The sequence below is a fragment of the Pleuronectes platessa genome, chromosome 2, assembly GCF_947347685.1.
Source record: "Pleuronectes platessa chromosome 2, fPlePla1.1, whole genome shotgun sequence".
Classification (NCBI taxonomy): domain Eukaryota; kingdom Metazoa; phylum Chordata; class Actinopteri; order Pleuronectiformes; family Pleuronectidae; genus Pleuronectes; species Pleuronectes platessa.
In genome coordinates, this window is record NC_070627.1 from 23,651,969 (window position 1) to 23,671,752 (window position 19,784).

The 19,784-nt window shown below is 42.2% G+C and overlaps 1 protein-coding gene across 4 annotated transcripts in view; it reads right to left on the reverse strand.

Moving 5' to 3' along the window:
* itpr1b (inositol 1,4,5-trisphosphate receptor, type 1b) overlaps positions 1-19,784 on the reverse strand; it is an 89,566-nt gene that overhangs the window by 30,552 nt on the left and 39,230 nt on the right. For 3 of the 4 annotated variants that reach the window (XM_053440409.1, XM_053440416.1, XM_053440400.1), the window contains 4 exons: positions 17,311-17,459; positions 16,669-16,780; positions 7,659-7,788; positions 5,445-5,629 (listed from right to left, as the gene is read on the reverse strand). In XM_053440409.1, the coding sequence (XP_053296384.1) occupies positions 5,445-5,629; positions 7,659-7,788; positions 16,669-16,780; positions 17,311-17,459 (576 nt within the window). Of the gene's footprint in view, positions 1-5,444; positions 5,630-7,658; positions 7,789-8,555; positions 8,604-9,596; positions 9,633-15,133; positions 15,170-16,668; positions 16,781-17,310; positions 17,460-19,784 lie in introns of all 4 variants that reach the window. The other variant, XM_053440425.1, reaches the window with a different exon arrangement.

A 19,784-nucleotide genomic window follows, 5' to 3' on the forward strand; every position in this document is an offset into this window, starting at 1 on the left:
TGATTAGGAGGCGGACTTATGCAAGTGAGCGAGCCGACAGCTCCAGGACAGCAGCTTTACAAGGTTACCATATAAAAACAGACCTCATGACTTTGGCCTTAGAGACACACTCATGCAATGGGAATCATTTAGTATACTTGTTTGTCGTATACGGAAAACTTAATGGGGTAGTTCACCCAAAAATGAAAATTCACACATTATCTACTCACCACTATTCCTCCAAGTGTCCGCAAGACCCGACAATCAAATTTAATTAAATTGTATTGGATTTCGCTGCAACGCTGTTTATCCCTGAAGTGAAGTTTTCTGTGAACTATTCCTTTAAATCACAGTTTCCTTAATTGTTAACCATATTTCATTAAGACAGAGATATCGCATTGCTCCTTGTGTTTTGAAAATCCTTTCTTTACGAGTTGGAACTAAAAAGGTTAGTGCAGAATCACAGGTAGTTCATAAGTAAAACTGCCAAAATAATGTAAATGATAATCAGCTCTATAAAGAATAAATGCAATAAACTTTCTTTTGGCCGACTCATGAAACATCACATCATGGTTTAGAGGTAATTTACTCATGGATCCCAGGCCTGAATTAAACACTGTCACTCAGTAAGGCATATACCTCCACCTGGGTCAAACAATACCCCTATGAAACCACATTTAAATTGACTAGATCCATTCTTTATTTGGATCTGTATAAAATTTCATTCACTCTTTCATATCCGTCTATGCCTATGGCTGATCCATGATTTAACCTCGGAGAATTCTATAAAAATGTTGAAAAACACCCGATCTCGCAATTTTAAGTAATTTTTTTTCCTAAACAGCCCCTGATCCAGATCTACTCTGACATGTATCACGTTCTTCCTTGGGTCATGCAAAATGTTATGCAAGTAGTTGAGTAGTTTTTGTCCAATCCTGCTTATAAACAAACAGAAGACAACATGACCTCCGTGATAGATACTTGTCCAATAGTGAGTATAAGAGCACAGGTACTTTATCCCCATTGCTGCTCTTGTGTTGTGTGTGTAATCCCACTTCCTAGCAGAGCTGATGAGAAAAATCACGCAACATCTGATGAACCTGAGTAAAGATGCACCATCTTGCATAAGGAAACGAGCTCAGGTCTCACTGCTGGACATTATGTACCTGGGTCGTAACCCCTACTTCTCCACCACTGACTGCTGAGTCATTCCACAAAGTAAGTGGTCATCCTCAGCTTTCCCCCCCCAGGCAGCTTATCCCTCTACGTGTCCCACAACCGAGCTGCACTAAGCCTCCTGGGAGCTCCACTGATCCTGCCGCCGTCAGTCATGTTCGGCACGGCGCGTTTAGGTCGACCCGTTATTTTACGGATTCCAAATGGCTGCACGACAGGGGGGGGGGGGGGGGGGGTGCTCCCTTCTGATTGCCAAGCCCTTCTAATTTCCTCTCTCCCTTCCTCCGTCAGCTGCCACCCTGGCATCAACACGGGCCAGTTATGTAAGGCCTGTTTATACCAACAGCTCTCTTTCTTATTTATCCGTCTCCCGCCTTTCCAGCCCGACACCTTGATGAGTGACAAAGCCATCCCTCTTGTGTACTCTACCCCCGCCCGGCCTGTAACCAAGGAGATGTGCACTTTGAAGCTATGACAAGGTTGCCGATAGGTCGAGATAAAAGTTGAATGCCCGAGATTCTGTACAGACAACACGTCATGCAAAGTCTAAAACAAATGTACTTACTTTAACATTGAACACAATGTAAATGAAAAACTCTATATATAGTATATATATATAGCATAAAGAATAAAGTGGGATTTAAGAGGAGAATCCCCCTGCCCACTCTGTGGTTACAGGAATAACTGGCATGTTGTTGACGCAGATGCCTGGAAACTCACTCTGCAGAAGCTTTTTAAAGCTTTCCAAGAGGTAGTTGTAAAGTGAACTTGAACCAAGTGGCGACGGGCACGTGGGGGGAGGGGTGTGTGTGTGTGTGTGGGGGGGGGGGGGGGGGGGGAATTATGCTCTGAAGGGGCTGAGGGTTTGCGGCGTGCCACAACAAGCCTATTGAGTAAGAGTGGTGGCACCTGTTCGCTCCTGTGACAGTTGAGGATCCGAGTTCACGAAGGTCGCGTGAGTAGATGGATGGCAGACGGGAAGGAGGAGGACACCTACACTCTTACACTATCTCTCTCGGAGAGCTGTTTTGGGAATAATCTTCCCAGCCTCTATGTATATCCTGTAGTGTGTGTGTGTGTGTGTGTGTGTGTGTGCATGTGCTGATGGGGTGTGCAGAGCATGCACGGCTGCAGTTTCATGTTATGATACAGTATGAGTGATATGTGTCTGCATAACAACCTGGAGCATGGGAGCATACGTGCCACTCAACTTGTTCTGTTGTAAAACTTTGCTCAACTAAATAAAAAAACATGCATAACGCAATTCTAGGCAACCTTGGTAGGAGCTCTTTTGGCAACTGTGAAAACTTTTCAGCCCTTGGGGTAAAACTCTTTTTGACGATATTCAACTGGTATATGCAGATTGATAAAATCCGGGCAAATCAGATCCAGAATGGCAGTTGACTCCTTTTCTAATTTCCAGCAGAGAAGTTTGGATCCCAGTTTTTTTCCTCTGTGTGTCATCTCTAATGTCTGAATATTGAGGCGCTCTCTCACCTAATTTGACTCAAGAGTAAATCCTGATTATCTCCATTCCTATTGCAGACTAAATCTGATGTGAGTGGGTGTTAATGGGTTTTTTGACCAATGGAAAAGGGGCAACCTAAATATACTTTCAGTTGTTGTTTTACCTCTGCTCACCCCTGATTATAAAAGAACCTGTGTAGCCTTTTTACAGAGTCCTAGGGCTCCTTAAATTCGTATGTGCATCTGATGGTATTTAATCTTTATATTTTTGGAGGGATTTAAGTAGCAGAATTTCATTGCTCCTTTTAATTTGCTGAACCGCCTTTGGTCAGACGTGCAGGCTGGCAGGATGACAGACAGGTTCGTCAGCCAATTATTTCATTCAGTCCAAATAAATTGGTTATGTTTATTACAGTCCTGTGAGGGCAACATACACTGACTTTTGTTCTATTGTTTTTCTAGATAACTTTATTTATTGGCTATTGGGACGTGGATTTCAACATATAAGATTGAGTGTTTCAGAGACAACTTTCCAGCCCTGACTTAAATTGATTTTTTATTTTACAGTTAATGGACAAACACGTGTAATTCATGTCAAGTAAAAGTGGACAGAATCTAGAGCTGCAGTTTGCTGTTAGAGCCAAAGGAAAGTGAGCTGCTGTAAAGGATGTGGTCAGACAAGCCAACAAATACATTAATTGAATTTTTAAGGAGAAATTGAATAATAAATGCCTGAATCCTTCAACTCAATTCAAGAGTCTTTGAAGTTCTTCACCTGATGTTCGATCTCATGACGTAGTCTGCAATTATTTTGCCCAACAGGCAACTGTCGCTAAGGAAGCACGCAGTTCATTGTGTATCATGCGAGGCAAAAGGCAGGGGAACGCTTGGTTCTGACCCACAACTCTTTGTATTCACCAACACGCTCACCCCGCCCCCCACCTCTGCCACATCAAGTCGAGCTCTGGGCCCCGGCAGCTCTCCATCTCTCGTACTTTTCTTTCTCCCGGAAATGTTGTTGGCTAGGCTACGACCTCAGATTACCGAGAAAAACAAACACATAGGCTGCTTGGAGAAATCCGTGGGCATGTTTTTTTGTCCTGCTTTCCATTTAGACAACAAGAACCCTTCTGTCCTGAAAAGGGGGGGCAGGCGACCCATCGTTATGTAAGACAGGGAAATGTGATGCATCTGCTGATATGTTGCAAATTCTCTCTGGACCCGACACAACCCTCCAACAAGGCTCACTTGTCTCCCGTATCATGCCAAAGGAAGAGAAAAACACCTAACTTCAGCTCTGAGACAAATATCATTTAGGCCATCAACTGCTTATCAAGTTCTCCCTTGGAGGCAAAGGAAAAACACGTTGTTACAGTCGACTGCAAACATAGAAATTCTATGCATGTCTCGCAAAAACTCTAGTGCAAGTTTCTAACAATAACTGTGACTAATTACTCTGATTAAAACCACTCTATGGTATTTTAAATAAAACGGTGACTCAAACAAGACAAAGGGAGAGAATTGGAAACAACTGCAGTGGCCTGGGGCTCACATAAGAATCAGAAAAGATCCACACCCCGTGCCATATTCATGCCCCAGGCGACTTTCCTCAGGGGACATGGAGCGTCTTCGTCATGCCCTGACCTTGACAAGGTCAATTAGCACATGAAACAACACTCAACAAGTCAGATGATTGGCTCTGTCCTGAGGGAGGCTGCTGGGGGGGCAGCGTTTCCTCAGGTGGCAGCGGTGAGGGGCGGAAATCTGTCAATCTCTCCTGAGGCCTTCGAGGGGCTGTTTCTTTTATTGCCCTCCTTTCAGCAGCAAAACATGACCCAGTTAAGAGTCCAGTTGGAATGTAAGGAGGCCCAGGGCACAGGGCGTCATTTACCCCGGCAGCAGCTTATGTAACAGGAGTCATGTGAGTGCCATTGTGTGCACTGTGGGAAGTCAGGCCTCGTCAGGTAACGACACTATGCAAATACCAAGCTATTATGCAACAAGCCTGTTGATCCAAGGCGACATACAGGAGCACGTATACACAAACCGCAAACCAGAATGCACTCTAAGACAGTCTGTACAAGCAGCGCGCACTCGCACATTTAGTCACAGAGTCATGCATGCACGCACACACAATTTGACTTAATAACGATTTAAGTTATATGAACTTGCTTTATGTCCCAATGAGGAAGACAGGTCCCCATAATTTGGTTGCGTGAACAAATTTTGATCCCCAAACAATGAGTAATAATTGGACCACATATGCATTCACGTGCATGCATGCACACACACACCCAGCACCCTGCAAAGATGAAATAAAGCAGGAGTTCTGTCAGCTCTCTAAACGCTCGCTGTGAGGTTTGCAAAGAGTTAGCGTTGCTGTAGCAACCCCTGGCAGCCTGGCGGTGGGGGGGCGATGACGTACTTGGCTGCACAGCCTGGACGTCTCCCAGCAGACTGCTGTTCCTCTTCCTCGCTGACTTCCTTTTGTCCTCTCTATCTATGCCTCAAACTCACTTTTTCAACAGCAGCTCAAAATGTCCGAAAGTTCAAACGTGTCGGCATGTTTTCTTCACCACGCTGTGAAATCTCACTTGCAAGACACTTACAAGTCACACAACACTAAAATCCTCCTCGGCCACCTGTATTTGTCCTGGTGACAGGTGTGGAGCTCCGGGGCTGTGGTTAAATTCTTTGACACCTCAGCTTTGAACCTGTGAGATAACATCTCTTTGTTGGATTCTGATTGTGGCTCTCAGATGATATATCTTCAGTAGACCCATCTGCAGTGGTAACGCTTGAACCCAGTCTCCTCAACTTACCTGGATGACGGTGTTTCCACCCTCCAGCAGTGCGATGGCTAACAGTATGCTCTCTTGGAAGATCCGGTCACTGGTGGCGTTCATGATTAGGTCAATGACGAGATCAGACGCCCCCTCTTTGTCCAGATGGCACTGCACCTCCGCCAAGCTCAGGTCCCCACCACCTCCGACCCCGGGGCTGACGACTACGGACAGAGATATAAAAAGAATCATCAACCACTTTCATACTCATTTATTCCGATTTCAGGCAGCGTGCAAAATGAAACATAGGTCAGAAAGTATTTTTTAAATTTTTATATTGATTACATAACTGAAAAGTTAGAACATTTGGGCAACTTGGTTCAAGGATCAAACCCAACGACAGTTAAACCCCCGAATGCAACTCACATTGGTGCAGTTAATTGCACCATTTATGTTGCACCAATATATAAACGGTGTTAATGAGGAGACCATGGGATATTTGTGATGCATGGAAACCACAGGTACATTATTTTCCCATTCAATGACTGCAAGAAATTATAATAGTTAAATATTAGATTTGTCTTTATCTAAGTGATGCTGCTTCCACATCCAGCCGGGGACGCAGTGATGAAATGACAGCACCCATCAGAGCCATCTCTGACTGGACGTGCCACTGAATCAACAACACATCCCATTCTAGACAGAGCTTGGCTCCCTGGTCGCCTGGCAACAACACGGCCTACGTTATGCTGAGGAGAGCGCCAGTGAGCTCAGGAGCACAGCCAAGGTCCAAGGGCTTAAAAGGACTACAAGGCCATGGCTGTGAATAAGATCTCTTTTTATTTCTCCCTCCTCTGAAGCATTGGAGATGAACGATGAGTCATATCTGTGATGAGAGACGCACAGCAACTCGCTGTAATGAATATATGTCAGCTTCCAATCATCTTTTCAATTTGTGAATGTCAGCCGCAACTGAGCAAAGATGGAGTCAGTCAGCTGCAGAGACCATTTGAGTTAGTTCTCTGTACTAAATGACTTCTGTAGAATCGTTGCTGTGAATGTAATGGACCTGTGCACAATAAGCACACTAACGCACTGTAGACTAACGTGGTGCGCTCGATGTGGGATGTTGACCCACGTGAGAGTTTATCTGGTGTTTACTGATTCACGGAAATTCTCAGTGTCACTATGACTCTCGCTCGGAGCGTGTGTGACTAAACAGAGACGTTTCCAGCACAATTGGAACATTCATATCATCTGTAAACACTTTCCTCCACCCAGGAGGTTATGTTTTCACCCACTGTTTGTTTGTTTATTTGTTGGCAGGATGAGGCAAAAACACGATTAAATCAATTTTCGCCAAATCTGGTAGAGGGAGGGGTGAGCTTCAGAGGAGCCTTTTACAATTTGGTGCAGTTGTGGGAGGAAAAAAAAGTATTCACATTTTTTGGGGAAAATCACAAATAAAAAATTAGAAACATACAGCCACAACAAGGGACAGATCTTTTGAATTCATGTACATCAACATCTTCTTGTAAATGGTTTTAATAATGTTCAATCTACCCTCAAACTAAGTAATGAATAACATAAAATAATACAGAAAAATATGCCTTGTATTGGTAAGATTTGTGCTCTATACTGGACTGTTTAAAACTCCATATCCAGATTGATGATTACATTTACAATCTGACTAAAACCTTACATAAGATTATCATGGTCACAATTTCTTTCAATTTTACAAATTAAAGTTAGAGTTCAGAGCAGGTGTCCAGACAGCACCTTAAAACTCCAGCCACCTGTTCTGCTTTTATGTTTTATTCCATTTTATAGCATTATTTCATTTTACACTGCACTGTGGTTTTTATGTTGTATTTTATGTTGGACAGTTGTTTTTGCACTCTGGCCTGAGAGGAACAACATTTCATTCAGCCATTCACCTATACGAGGAAGAAAGATAACAAAACATGACTTGACCATTTTAGATATGTTACTTATACATTACAATACAACCCCTTGTTATCGGAGCAATGTTCAAAAGGCTGAATCAGTTCCTGGCGGCCACATATCAGCTGACAGCTATGAAATTAACTATATGAATGCTTGATTTTATTGTTTTTGTGTCACACTCGATGCCGCGCTGACCCAGTTTCCCACACAGCAATTGATGTTGAAATCATCAAATCTTATCTTTATGAGTGCACCATACACACAACACAGATACTGTACTGTAATACAACACACACACACACACACCTGTAGGGGATTTTCCCTGTGCTCCGGAGGCGAGCGGACCGTGGCTGAAGGTTGTGAGGCTATCTCTCCTCTGGCCAGGCTTGACATTCCCATAGTATCGATTCACCAGTATCTGCCGCAGAGCTTCTCCCTGAGAGTCAGACATGGACGTTAGGAGATGAAGTCTTAGTTACAGCTTAACCATGTCACAGAAACGGAACCAAAAGTCAGTGAGCTGTGCTAAAGCAGCAGCTTCAAATCTCACATCAGAGAGTGAACAATATCAGGATGGTTAAAAAAAGACGCCCGTTTCGAAAAACTTGCTGTAAAGTGTATTTTACAATTACACTTTACTTCCCTTGAGAGTTTTCCTTTTGTTTTAACATATTATTTTAGTCCCTTAACAGCTGCTTTATTAAATAAAGCTGTAGAATTACTACAATTTTACAACATTTTAATAGGAATAAAAAATAACAAAATAGATTAAATAAAAATTGGCAAAAACTAAAGTCCAGGAATGCCATGTCCATAGCCTTGAAGTCTAAACATAATTTGATGTCCCCTGTGGAGAAACTTATTTGAGCTCTGTGTCCTGATCTCAGCGGCTGCACCGTGCACTCTCCCACCGCAACATGTGCTGACATCCGGTGTCACACTATGTTAGTTTGATGTAAATCAGTGCTTCACAGTGACCTTGATGCTCCCTCTGGACCAAATGTGTCACAAGGTCTCCAAAGGTCTCCAGCCACCGCTGATGTCCCTGCCACATGCTACGTTTCACAGAACTGACGTAGGGGAGCATGTGAGTGAGTGTGTGAGGGCCATGCTGGGGATGCAGCTTCATGACAGTCAATACGTTGTTGACCATCAATAAGAGGAAGGCCTGGACCATCACCACAAACCAAACTAGGTACCTACCCTCCTCTGATCCTCCAGTTGCTTCTGAGGCTGGTTTGGATCAAGCTCCTTAAAGGTGATGTGAGTTAGCAGAAAAGCAAAAAACAACAAAAAAAGGCCGAAAGGAAATTAGAAAACAAAATAGGGAGTTAATACAGTGCAAATTAGTAACTTTACTAGCATGCAGGACTCAGATATAAATCAGAGCATGCAGTTAACAGGGGAGTGGTTCTGTGAGGAAAGACGTGGGTTCATGCAAGGCTCTGTGCAGGGGAGGCCTGATACTCATTATGAATAAATCCTCATAAGCCTTCAGAGTTAACTCTTGAGAACTTTTGTCTGCCATCTATTATCTACAGAGAGGTGCTCGCTCTCGACAGTGGACAGTGGGAAATCACCGGACACTGTACTCTTTGGCATGTGGTCGGGAAAAGTGCTTCGTTTATTTACATAAGGGAATGACAAGCTGCTGCCGGAGGGAGAGAAACACAAGCCATGGGAATGAGGAGAAAAAAAGAGGCTCTACATGTCCAGGTTACATAATGAAGTCGTGAGACACACACACACACACACACACACACACACACACACACACACACACACACACACACACACACACACACACACACACACACACACACACACACACACACACACACACACACACACACACACACACACACACACACACACACACACACACACAGTAAGCACCAATCTGGCATGGAAAAATACTTCAGCCACGACATAACCCCCCCGTCACACCACACTGGAAGGAAATTTGGCCGAGATTGGCTCAAAAAACTAAGCGGTGGAAGGACAGATGAATGGAAGGCAGGAAGGAGAGAGGGAGGAGTGGATGAGTGAACACGTGGGAGACGAGGGGCTTCTGAAATGGGGGGAATACAAAAGGAATGGGTTGTGACCCTTATCCACTTAGACTAATCAATGTTTAACCCTAAGAACAAGTGCAACGGGACAGCTTGTAAATATGAGGGATGGTGCTGATCAGCAGTGACCCAGATTACTGTGCAGCAGGTGAGATGTGGCTCTGAAACACACCTCGGCAGGGACTTCGGGCTCGGGCGGAGGTGCCAGCTGATTGGAAATAAAAGGCTGATGTTAGTCAGTTAGAAGATGCAGAATTAGTCATGTTGCACATCGCCTCCGAAGGGCAGCACCCTCTCTAGCAGCTCTGACTTCATGTTTCCAAATGCAGTATCGAAGTATTGAACATAGGAAGTGGTCTCAGACTTTTGGACAGCACTGTTTTCACACACATCCCAATGAGCCATAGCGTTAATAACACCGTTCACTGGCTGATAGGTGTGCATGTGCTCGCTAAGTCACATGCAATACTGTACATCATAAATACGTGAGACTTAAAGAGCCGGAGGCAGAAAGACAGAGGACATAAACATGTTGTTCTGTGATGATGGATAACTTACAGTACAGAATGTTGAAGAGCATTTGGTTACGACATGTCTCATGGACCAGTCTAATGCAGCAGTGACTTATTGCAGCATGAAAGCAGAAGCTGTGTACAACAAAAATCTAAATAAGCATTGTCTTCATTTTCCTAACAGTGGCTACGATGCTACGCTGTGGTGTGTTCAGTGTTGTGAGCTTCCCTTTTTCATGCTGCTGCAACATGTTGCTGCCTATAACCCCTGCATGATACTGCATATATTGCAAGAATGGTAAGAGCCAATGAAAGCACATATATGCATTCACATCCGAGTATCAATCCTCACAGTCATGGGGTTAATAAAAGGCCACATGGGGATTTTAATTTTATCCAGCTGATTTTTTTTACATGCGATACCACACAATGAAATATAGATAGTTTAAATTTTGCTGCTAGAAAAGTGTCTCATGAAAATGGTGTTCATGGTAAAAATGTAATTAATGAATAAATTATCTGATGAATTAATATCACCTTTCCTATATCTGAGCAGTAAATGACTGCTTGTACAGACAGAGTAGCGACGGATCATAAAACTGCTCATTTTCATTTCTTCAACTACTGGAACTAACTAAACAGGTTTTCAACAGAACAAATAAAAGTATTAACATTTAACTTAGAGGTTTTCTAAGTGGCTTCTGGCTGTTCATTTGTGCCAACTGCAGAGCAAGGCAACTTGAGATAAAGGCGATAAAAATAAAAGATTTGATATAAAATAGATGATTACATAAATGAAATAGAATAAATTAAAAAATGCATATTGGCAATCAAGTCCCTCAATATTCATTAAATTAAAATGTAAACAAAGACACAGAATAAAGTCAAATTTGAATGACACAGGGAACAGACCAAACAACTTATTTACCACACTAATAAAAAGTAAAAGAAAAAGATATGCTCGCACATGGACGTACAATCTCCCTGCAGGGCGAGCAGCGACTGATAGGAACTAAACAACTAACACACAACTCACTGGCGAATGTCTCCCCCTGTGATCCAGTCATGCTGCTTTATGCTGACTAATCGGAATTTCCCTACAGCAAACCTCTTTGCGTCAACACTCTGATTTCCACAGAAAAACAATCACCGTCTATTTCGAATGTCTCTTAATCCAGTTTGGAAACCGTTATTTACCAAACATGACCTAATTTGGTCATGTGCAAAAACAAACACGCATCAGTTGAACGACTTGACCTTGTAATCATCTGTCCGCGGAGGCAATGTTAAAAAAAGAAGCATAATGAGATTCAGGGTGTTTGTGGATAAAGAAAGAGACGGTTGATCTCTGTGAATCTGCTCACTCCTCGACAGACGAAGGGCTGCCAGAAGTGAAACCGCTCCTCTGTTTAGAATAACACAACACAGAGCCTTAATCCAAAATCCCCCAAAACAGTGAGCTCTGCTTTACCTCACCTCATGGGAAGTCGTAAAGTGAAGTGACTGCTCATAATGTAAGAAAACAAGTCTGCAGCGGAAAGTGACGGGTTTGTGTCGCACGTCTGCGGACAATATAAAACTGGCCCTTTGCCCTTTAACAGGGTCAAACCACAAACAATCAACATGTGTCTGCACACACACACACACTGCCCAAAGTTAAAACCCCCACCCTCCACCCCGTCTACCCGCTGTTGCCTAGAACGAGCTGCGCCAATGCCAGCGTCTCCTGGAAGACGTCTCTGCTGCACTTTTATTTGCCAATTACCACTGAAGGTCACACATCAGTGGAGAGTTTAAAATTCCAGGAAAAACAGAGAAGGAAAAAAAGAAAGGAAGAAAGAAAATTGTTGGCTCTTATGTAACTGCTGTCTAAGAGCTGGCGGGAGCCCAAGAATCGTGCAGCGTTAAGTTAAAGAAATTGGGACAGAGGCGGCATGTTGCATCAGCAGCACCCCCTGTTGAGGGAGAAGATGTACAGCACGGGCCGGCTCGTCCCGACTACCCGGGCTGAGAGCCAGGAGGATAAACAAAGATGAAGTGGAGTTTATCTGAGGTAGCTTGGCAGGGGTTAGTGGTAGGAGTGGCAGCGGGGGAAGCTGCACACGGGCAGAGGTGGAGAGCAGAAAAGACATGGCTGAGAAAGTGAAAGTAAAGGGGTTGGGGTGGGGAGAAAAAGGCTTGAGCAGAAAAAGAGTGTGAGAAGCAAAACAAGCATTAATTGATCAGGAGAGACTGGAAACCACGTTCACTCACTCCCTCCCTCCCTCAGATCGACAGACCACCGCGCTCTGCCTGCATAGAAACACTCCCTTATATAACGCTCCATGTACGGGTTACACACTCAGCCCCCTCCTCAGCAAACTGTATTACATCACCAGAGAAAGACCTCATCTCCATCTGACCCCTCATAACCTCCCGTACTGTCTGTCAAACAAAGACGTGCACGTGAAGGAAACACAAACACGAGCGGCGGCGGTGATATAATCAGGCCTGACGACGAGGGTGGCAGGCTGGACATGTCTCCTTTTCTCCCTGGCTCTTTTTTTTTTTCACAAATCACGTTTCTATTTCTGGCAGAGTGAGATAACCTCCGCTAATGGGCGAGCATTCACTCCAGCTCTTTTCACGCTCGCTCTGGATACACAGCATCCAGCCCACAGAGCTGGCACGCTACAAGTCGAAGTATGGCGAGGGTCTGTCAAGAGAGCGGTGAAAGTGACAGCTGCGCCCAGTCCTCCAGACCTTCGGGTGGGTGTTGTGGTCGGTCAGAGAGCAGCAGGGCTTACGTAACGGCCTTCATGGAAGTTTATCTTGCTGCTGCTCAGCTGCTGAGGGGAATTTGAGGTTTATGCTCCCATCTGAATGACACATATACACACAAACGTGCACGCACATTCTAGAGGAGTCGATGAGACTAAGCACTGATCTCTGAGAAGAGCAGCTCGGTATTTTATTGGAAACCGGGGATTTCCATTGCTTCAGTAGCAGGCGGCAAGCACAAGGAGGGAGGGAAGGACAAAGAACCTGAGAGCATGTTGCTTCCTGACAACTCTGGAAAGACCCTTCACAGCAATTTCTTCATTTCACTAACTAACATCATAATTCACTTTTGCACTCGCACCAACTTTGATGAAATGACTAGTCAACCGCCCGCTATTTTCTCTCTGAAGGGCACAGTCACCCACAAATGAATATGGAGCTTATATCACGAGTCAAAGTTCAAGTTGAACTTCATCCGAAACCATGCTGTGATTTGCTTCACCATAGGAGGCAAATGTTTTATTCACCTCCTTGCTTGCACCGGCTGGAGCTCAACTAGAGGCAGAGTTTCATTCCATTATGTTTGACCGGGCCCAAAGATATTCATCTGCAGCTGCACGTTCTCCTGCTCTGACAGTGTGGACTTTCAGTTTTCATCAGTATACTGAGTTTAAAAGAATGTCAGCTTTAAATACTAAAATCTGCTTTTCTATTGGAATTTGCTGTACGAGGATTCTGTTGGCGTCCAGTGTCTGTAGGGGCTTTAATTTTTAAATCCATAGTGCTTTAAAGACCCAAAAATCTAGACAGTGGACCTTGATTTGAAACTTATTTTCCAAGCTATGGCACAGACTGTATATAAAAGCTTAACGGTCAAGAATGAACTTCATGACAAGAGGGATTATAAACTCCTATTAGTCAGTGACATGTCAGTCATGCCGCCCTAGAGGTCACACCCATCCTCTCAACCCTGAAACGTCTCCTCACCACCATAAATAGAAATGAAGAACCAGTTTCATTCACTTCCTTAAGGCCAAAGGTCATGACCGCACACGGCCCGGCCCTCTATGTTATCATGCAGCTATATATATATATATATAAACACACACCCACTTACACCTGCTGCTGTGAGGTCATGGAATAGGTTCTGATGCTGTCATCCATCATAAGGAGGCTGTGCGGAGTTAGACTGACCAGAATAATAGACAAACAGCTCTAAGTTGTAATGCAGTGTAACACGAAATAAGAACCAAATGACCATGTTAAGAAAGTAATTATGTTAACTAAGCATAATGGTACAACTGGTAGTAACATAGCTACGGCTGGGAGAACTGGGATTATGTCCTTGTTATTTTTTTCTGGGGATAGGTTATTATTATTATAATGGTTATCATAAATTAAGTTTATTTTTTGGATAGCGACTTGAAGCGACAAATATTCATTTGTCGTATTACGTTGAAAATTTTGAAAACAGATTTAAATAACACTGATTGAACTATTTAATACTTTTTTTAAATATTAAAAAACCTAAATCTGAAAAATCAGTTTTTGCAGGTGGGGTTTTATATTTTACGCTCATTTACTGGCACGAAAGATGTTAGAAAAATAATACAATTTAAAGTAACAATACCGCAAACTAATGCCAAACATGACTGTATCTATAGAAAAAGGAAAGCAACCATTTAAATGATTTTGGTTTGCATTATGGTTGACAGATATGTTCCTTTTCTGGTCACCCATTGTACAGCAGCTCCATATTCAGTGCCTCACAAGTGTTTTGTCCCGTATTTCAGATCTGTACGTCAATTATGATAAATCAAGTGGTGTGACTAAACAGGAACAAATCTCCCTGATGAAAAAGGAGTGTGAACTTTAAAAAGGATTTCAAATGGTTGCTACAGAATAAACAAAATACCTGAATGGATGGATGGATGGAGAGACAGAATGATGGAGGGACGGATGGTTTAAATAAGAATAACAAAGTAAAATCTCTGCCTCATGGAACTTCAGTGACCAAATGTCCCACAGGATTTGTGATGAGCAATATTAGCTGTATAAATGTGCTGTTAGAGGCCAATTGTACCACTGGTCTGTAACCACCTCCAAATAAAGCTGCTGAAAATGTGTAATAATAAAAAACTTAAATTCAGTTAAAATGGTTAAATGCATAAATAATACAGTGCTGTATGCAGTGACGTTTTTCTAAAAACAATTTCTTCCTTATACGTACACAACTATATACGGTCACGACAGAGAAGCTTACAGCATGACATGCTAGCTCTAAGCAACAGTTTAAGATGGAGATCTAATGACAGGAGGACAACAGGGAGGGACGGACTGAGCTGCGGGCCTGATGCTACAGAGTCTACACTGGCAGCACAAGCACATCTATGCTGTTAGTGGCAGACAAGTCACAACAGTAAGTAAAATGATCGACCTCAGCCACATCCATCTCATCATCAAAGGCAATCAGCTGCAAGAGAAGAAGTATAGGGGGCACAGAGTTAGTAGAGGCAGATTAGTGAGTTCAAGCTCGCTCACAAGTGTGCACGTGAAGCACGTCAGAACACACACACACACACACACACATTCACACACGTGGAGTGGAAGAGTGGAAGGACAGAATAACGAAGCTCAGAGCATTTCAGTGAAGGTAAAAACATCCTCCAATCTTCATCTCTTCAGCATTGACAAAATGCTGTTGACATACAACAGCATTTTGTAATAACCCCATCTCAAATAAGGTATTGCTCAGGATAAACAAAACTAAAATGAGGATGTGTGTTCTGACCATAATAACATTACATTGGAGTTTTTGCAGCATTTTGCGACATTGAAATGTATGGCACTTACCAACAGCTGGATGTCAATATCAAACTAAACTCTTTAACACTTTTACAGGAATATTATTCTATCAGCAATAGAATAACATCATAATCGATGAATTAAAAGTTTCACTCGGAGTAAGGCGAATAGTCAGAATATTGGTGTCCGTGAAACTTAGTGACTGACCATACTTTATTTGGGGAGGTGTTCTTTTCACCCGAACTTTATGTAAGATGACATTTTCGACTGCAAGTGAACTTTCACTTGATCAGTGGTTCAATGTTTTTACACAATAGAACATAAATGTACATGAGGGTGGAGACCTTTATCATGATTATAACTTTAGGTTAGAAAATGGAATAAAAACAACACTACTGCAAACCTCAGTATGGACTCTACGTCTAATATCATAAAGATAAATGTGGTGAGTCCATGGAAACACACACATACGATATGGATTCAGAAAGTGTAGAGCTGCTAAATGGTCACAACAAAAACAATTAACATCCATATTCAAGACTTCTTCTTGGCTGTCTTTGTCTGTAGCTCTGCACCTTTTCTCATTATATTATCACCATCAATTTTTCAGTATGTATAGTTTGTTGATGGCTTATTTTCTTCCTATGAAACCTTACTGTTTTTCGTGATTAAGCCTTTTATTGGAAAACATGCATAAAACATAGTAAACAATTGATGAGAGATCACTACATTAATGTCTATTGCATCCATTAATAGCCAATGAATGCTGTGTCAAGTAGCTGGAGCTTGCATGTTGTTAATAGACTTACTGTGGAAGTATTAAGTGATTGTGGGAGAAAGCATGAGGGAATCAGTTCTTTGTAAGAATTGTGTTTGTCCAAACATAAAATTCAACATCACGGCGAGAATTCACACGCTTCCCCGGCTGAAGGAGGATCACTCCTGTTCTCTTGGCTGTTCAGGCTCCAGAGGTAATCAAAGAGAGCTGAGCCTCTTCTTCTGTGTTATTGCTTGTTGATCTCATGTCTCCTGGTTAGTGTGGAGAAGTGGGACAACAGCAACACTGTATCCTGAGATGTGAGTGGTTCATCTCGTGTGGGCGGAACTCGGGCATGGCTACAAGCGGATGATCCGAAATGTCAAACACACAGAGCACACAGAACATACCTTCTCCCCGTAGCCCCGGTCTGTTGTCATCATCTCCCGCAGCGTCTGCAGCACTTTGATGCACAGACGCTCCTCGTTCTCCTCCAGCAACTGCTTGGTGTGTTTGATCAGTCTGGTCAGGAGGAGAGGAAGAAACATGAAAACATAGAAACTTCCTAAATTCCCACTACTTAACATACTTAATATAATCCCAACAAACGTTTTTTTCCTGATTTCCTCAATGATAAGATCTTTGACCTAAAACAGCAGTGTGATAGGGGGTTGGTAGTGGGTCCAAGTGTTTTGCATGTAAATGAAAATAACAATATTCTGAGAATTTTGAAAACTACACCTACACATTACGGTGGATGAAGAAATGCAGGTACAGTGTTTAACCAGGAGTAAGATAACACCAACTTTATAGATGTGATTATGTGTGTTCTCTGTAGATGTGAGCTCCTGTAGCAAAGGGTTAAATTCTGTGAAGGGACTAACTGCACTTGATTTACAATATGATAACTGTGCTATAATACAGAAGAAAACTAGGTTGAACACTGGAGTTCATCAGCCTCTCAGGCCGTCCCATTAAATTCTAACTCTAACTATGTACAATCTTAATTTTTACTGTTCAGAAGTCCTTGTTGGGTGGACGTTCCCACTCACTTTGATATGAATCCTCCGCTCTCACATTTCTTGCGGGTGTCTGTGTTTTCAGGGAAGAGGAGCTCTGGACGATGGAGGACGTCCACGAGCACCGAGAGCTCAGCTTGGACCAGAGGCCTCAGACGATCCTCCAGCGCTGACACTATGTCCTACAGAGCAGATGGTGACAGATGGTTAGGATTATTATTAGTATTAATATTATTAATAACAACCCAAAACTTTGAATTTTTACAAAAAATAAACATTATCCTGTAAGCAGTCCTTTTTTAAAGGGATTAAAGTAAGATAATTAAATTACAAAGACTGTTTCTACACCCTCTGACACCTGCAGGAAGTGGTACTGTATATTGTTATCAGAGTGATAAGGAATAAGGAACAAAGACAGACTGATAACAATGACCAAAACATTAAAATAGCACCAGTATAATACTTGAATCATCAAGTGTTTGGGAATTTTTTTAATTCATTGAGTCGTGAACTCACAATGTTGTCTCCACGAAGAGAGAGAGAGTTCGGTTCAACAAGAAAATTCCATGAATCTTTGTCTCTGTTTTTTGTTCTGTGCTTTAATTACAGAAGAGATTTACTTATATCAATTGAAACAACAGCTGGAAAAATTGAGCGATACTACATTATAGAACCTTTATTTGTTAACAGCTACTATTTAACAGAATTACTCTTCTGAATTAATAAGTCAGCTTAGTCAGCATGGACAGTATATAATTGATCTATTATGTCCATGCATACAAATGAATCATTCCATCATAAAACAAATTCCGGCAGTTGCCAAAACCATAATATCTGTGTGACTGATTTGTGAATTGAAACATAAGGTAATGTATCCGGCTCCACATAAAGTGTGAAATCAAATCAAACCATATATACATGATGCGGCAGCACGTCCCAGTTCTCTATTCACTTCCTGTCATGTCTGCTGATGATTAGTGTTAAAATATAAAAAGTGAGAAGTGAAGTTGCATCATTCAGTCTGGTAGAGATGACAGTACTGTGTGGGATGATCAGCGAGCAGTACAAAAGAGGGAAAACAAGAATTAGCACTGAGGTTGTATGCCTCCACCAACCAATGCAGTTTCCATGTACATATCTCTACATGTTTTTTTTTCCAGATTCATATAAGGTCAGTGTATCTTTGACCAATGCAATGTAATTACTTTATCTTTGAGTCCAAGTGGCAACTGTTCAAAAGAAATACCCTCAAGCAGTCTATAGAAATCAAGTTCAAGACGCCAAACCACCAAATCGAATCAGTTAATCAGTGAGTCCAAGTGAATGGTACCAGATGTAATGAAATTCTTCAGTCCTGATATACCACATTCACCGGGTCAAGAATGGGACGGACGGACAACCAGAGAACATAATGCCTCCAGTCAGTAGCTGTCCCGGGTAAGGAGGCATCAAATACATGAGAACAACTAGAATTACTACAATTCAGTTTCAGTATAAATAATCATGGTGACCTTTGGCCACTGAAATCTTATCACTTAAAGTCCAAGACACAACTGATCAAACTAAGAAGAAACTCCCTAAAGGCAGACTCGACATATCAAATTCAAGAGGCCAAAAAACATGTTTTGGGGAGGCCACCAAGACGTTGAACTTTGACCACTCCAATCTAAATCAGTTAATCTGGGAGTTTTGGTGAACATTTTTACAAAATTTGAAGAAATTCCCTTAAGGCGTGCTTGAGACATTGTGTTCACCAGAATGCGATGGACAACCCAAACACATTAGGGCAAAGGGGCAAAAAAGACGAACACGTGAACAAAAACATTGCAGACAAGGATTAGTATTGAATCATAGACTGGGAGGGAAACCATGTGGGAACTGCAATACATCTGTGAATGTGACGGCGGATAACCCAAGAAATCCAAGGAAACTGTATAACAAAAGAATGACTGTGTTGGTCTCTCCTCTGGAGTGCAAGTTGAGATAACGGAACCACATGGGTCACAGACTTTTCAGACTTCCACTGAAAGCTGAGTCATGCGTTTCCATAAAAAAAGGGAGTAGACCGTATTACGAAACACAGCTTTTCCTGGATGCAGTTAGGAACCAATTCTAGAGAACTTTGCTTTGTGGCGCACTTACCAAAACCATTACGTTACTTAATGACACTGACAGTGAGTCATGACAGAAGCCAATGATTATCACACACAACTATACCTAATTAGGGCTGATTCAAAATGTTTTTATGATTCTAAACTTGAATCACATTTGTATTCACATCCCAGAATAGTTAAGTAGAAATATTTGCATTACAAATAATCACGTTCCATTACTTTTGAAATGAATGCTACACAGTGAAATCTTTTTTACGACCGTCCAGCTTATTGTTCTTTTCTTGCCTATGATCTTTAACAATACAGTGAAATTCAGAAAAATGTCATGTGCCTCTAATTCCAGTGAATCACAGATAAGAACAGATAGCATGTAAGTGTGAAGTACACTTTATG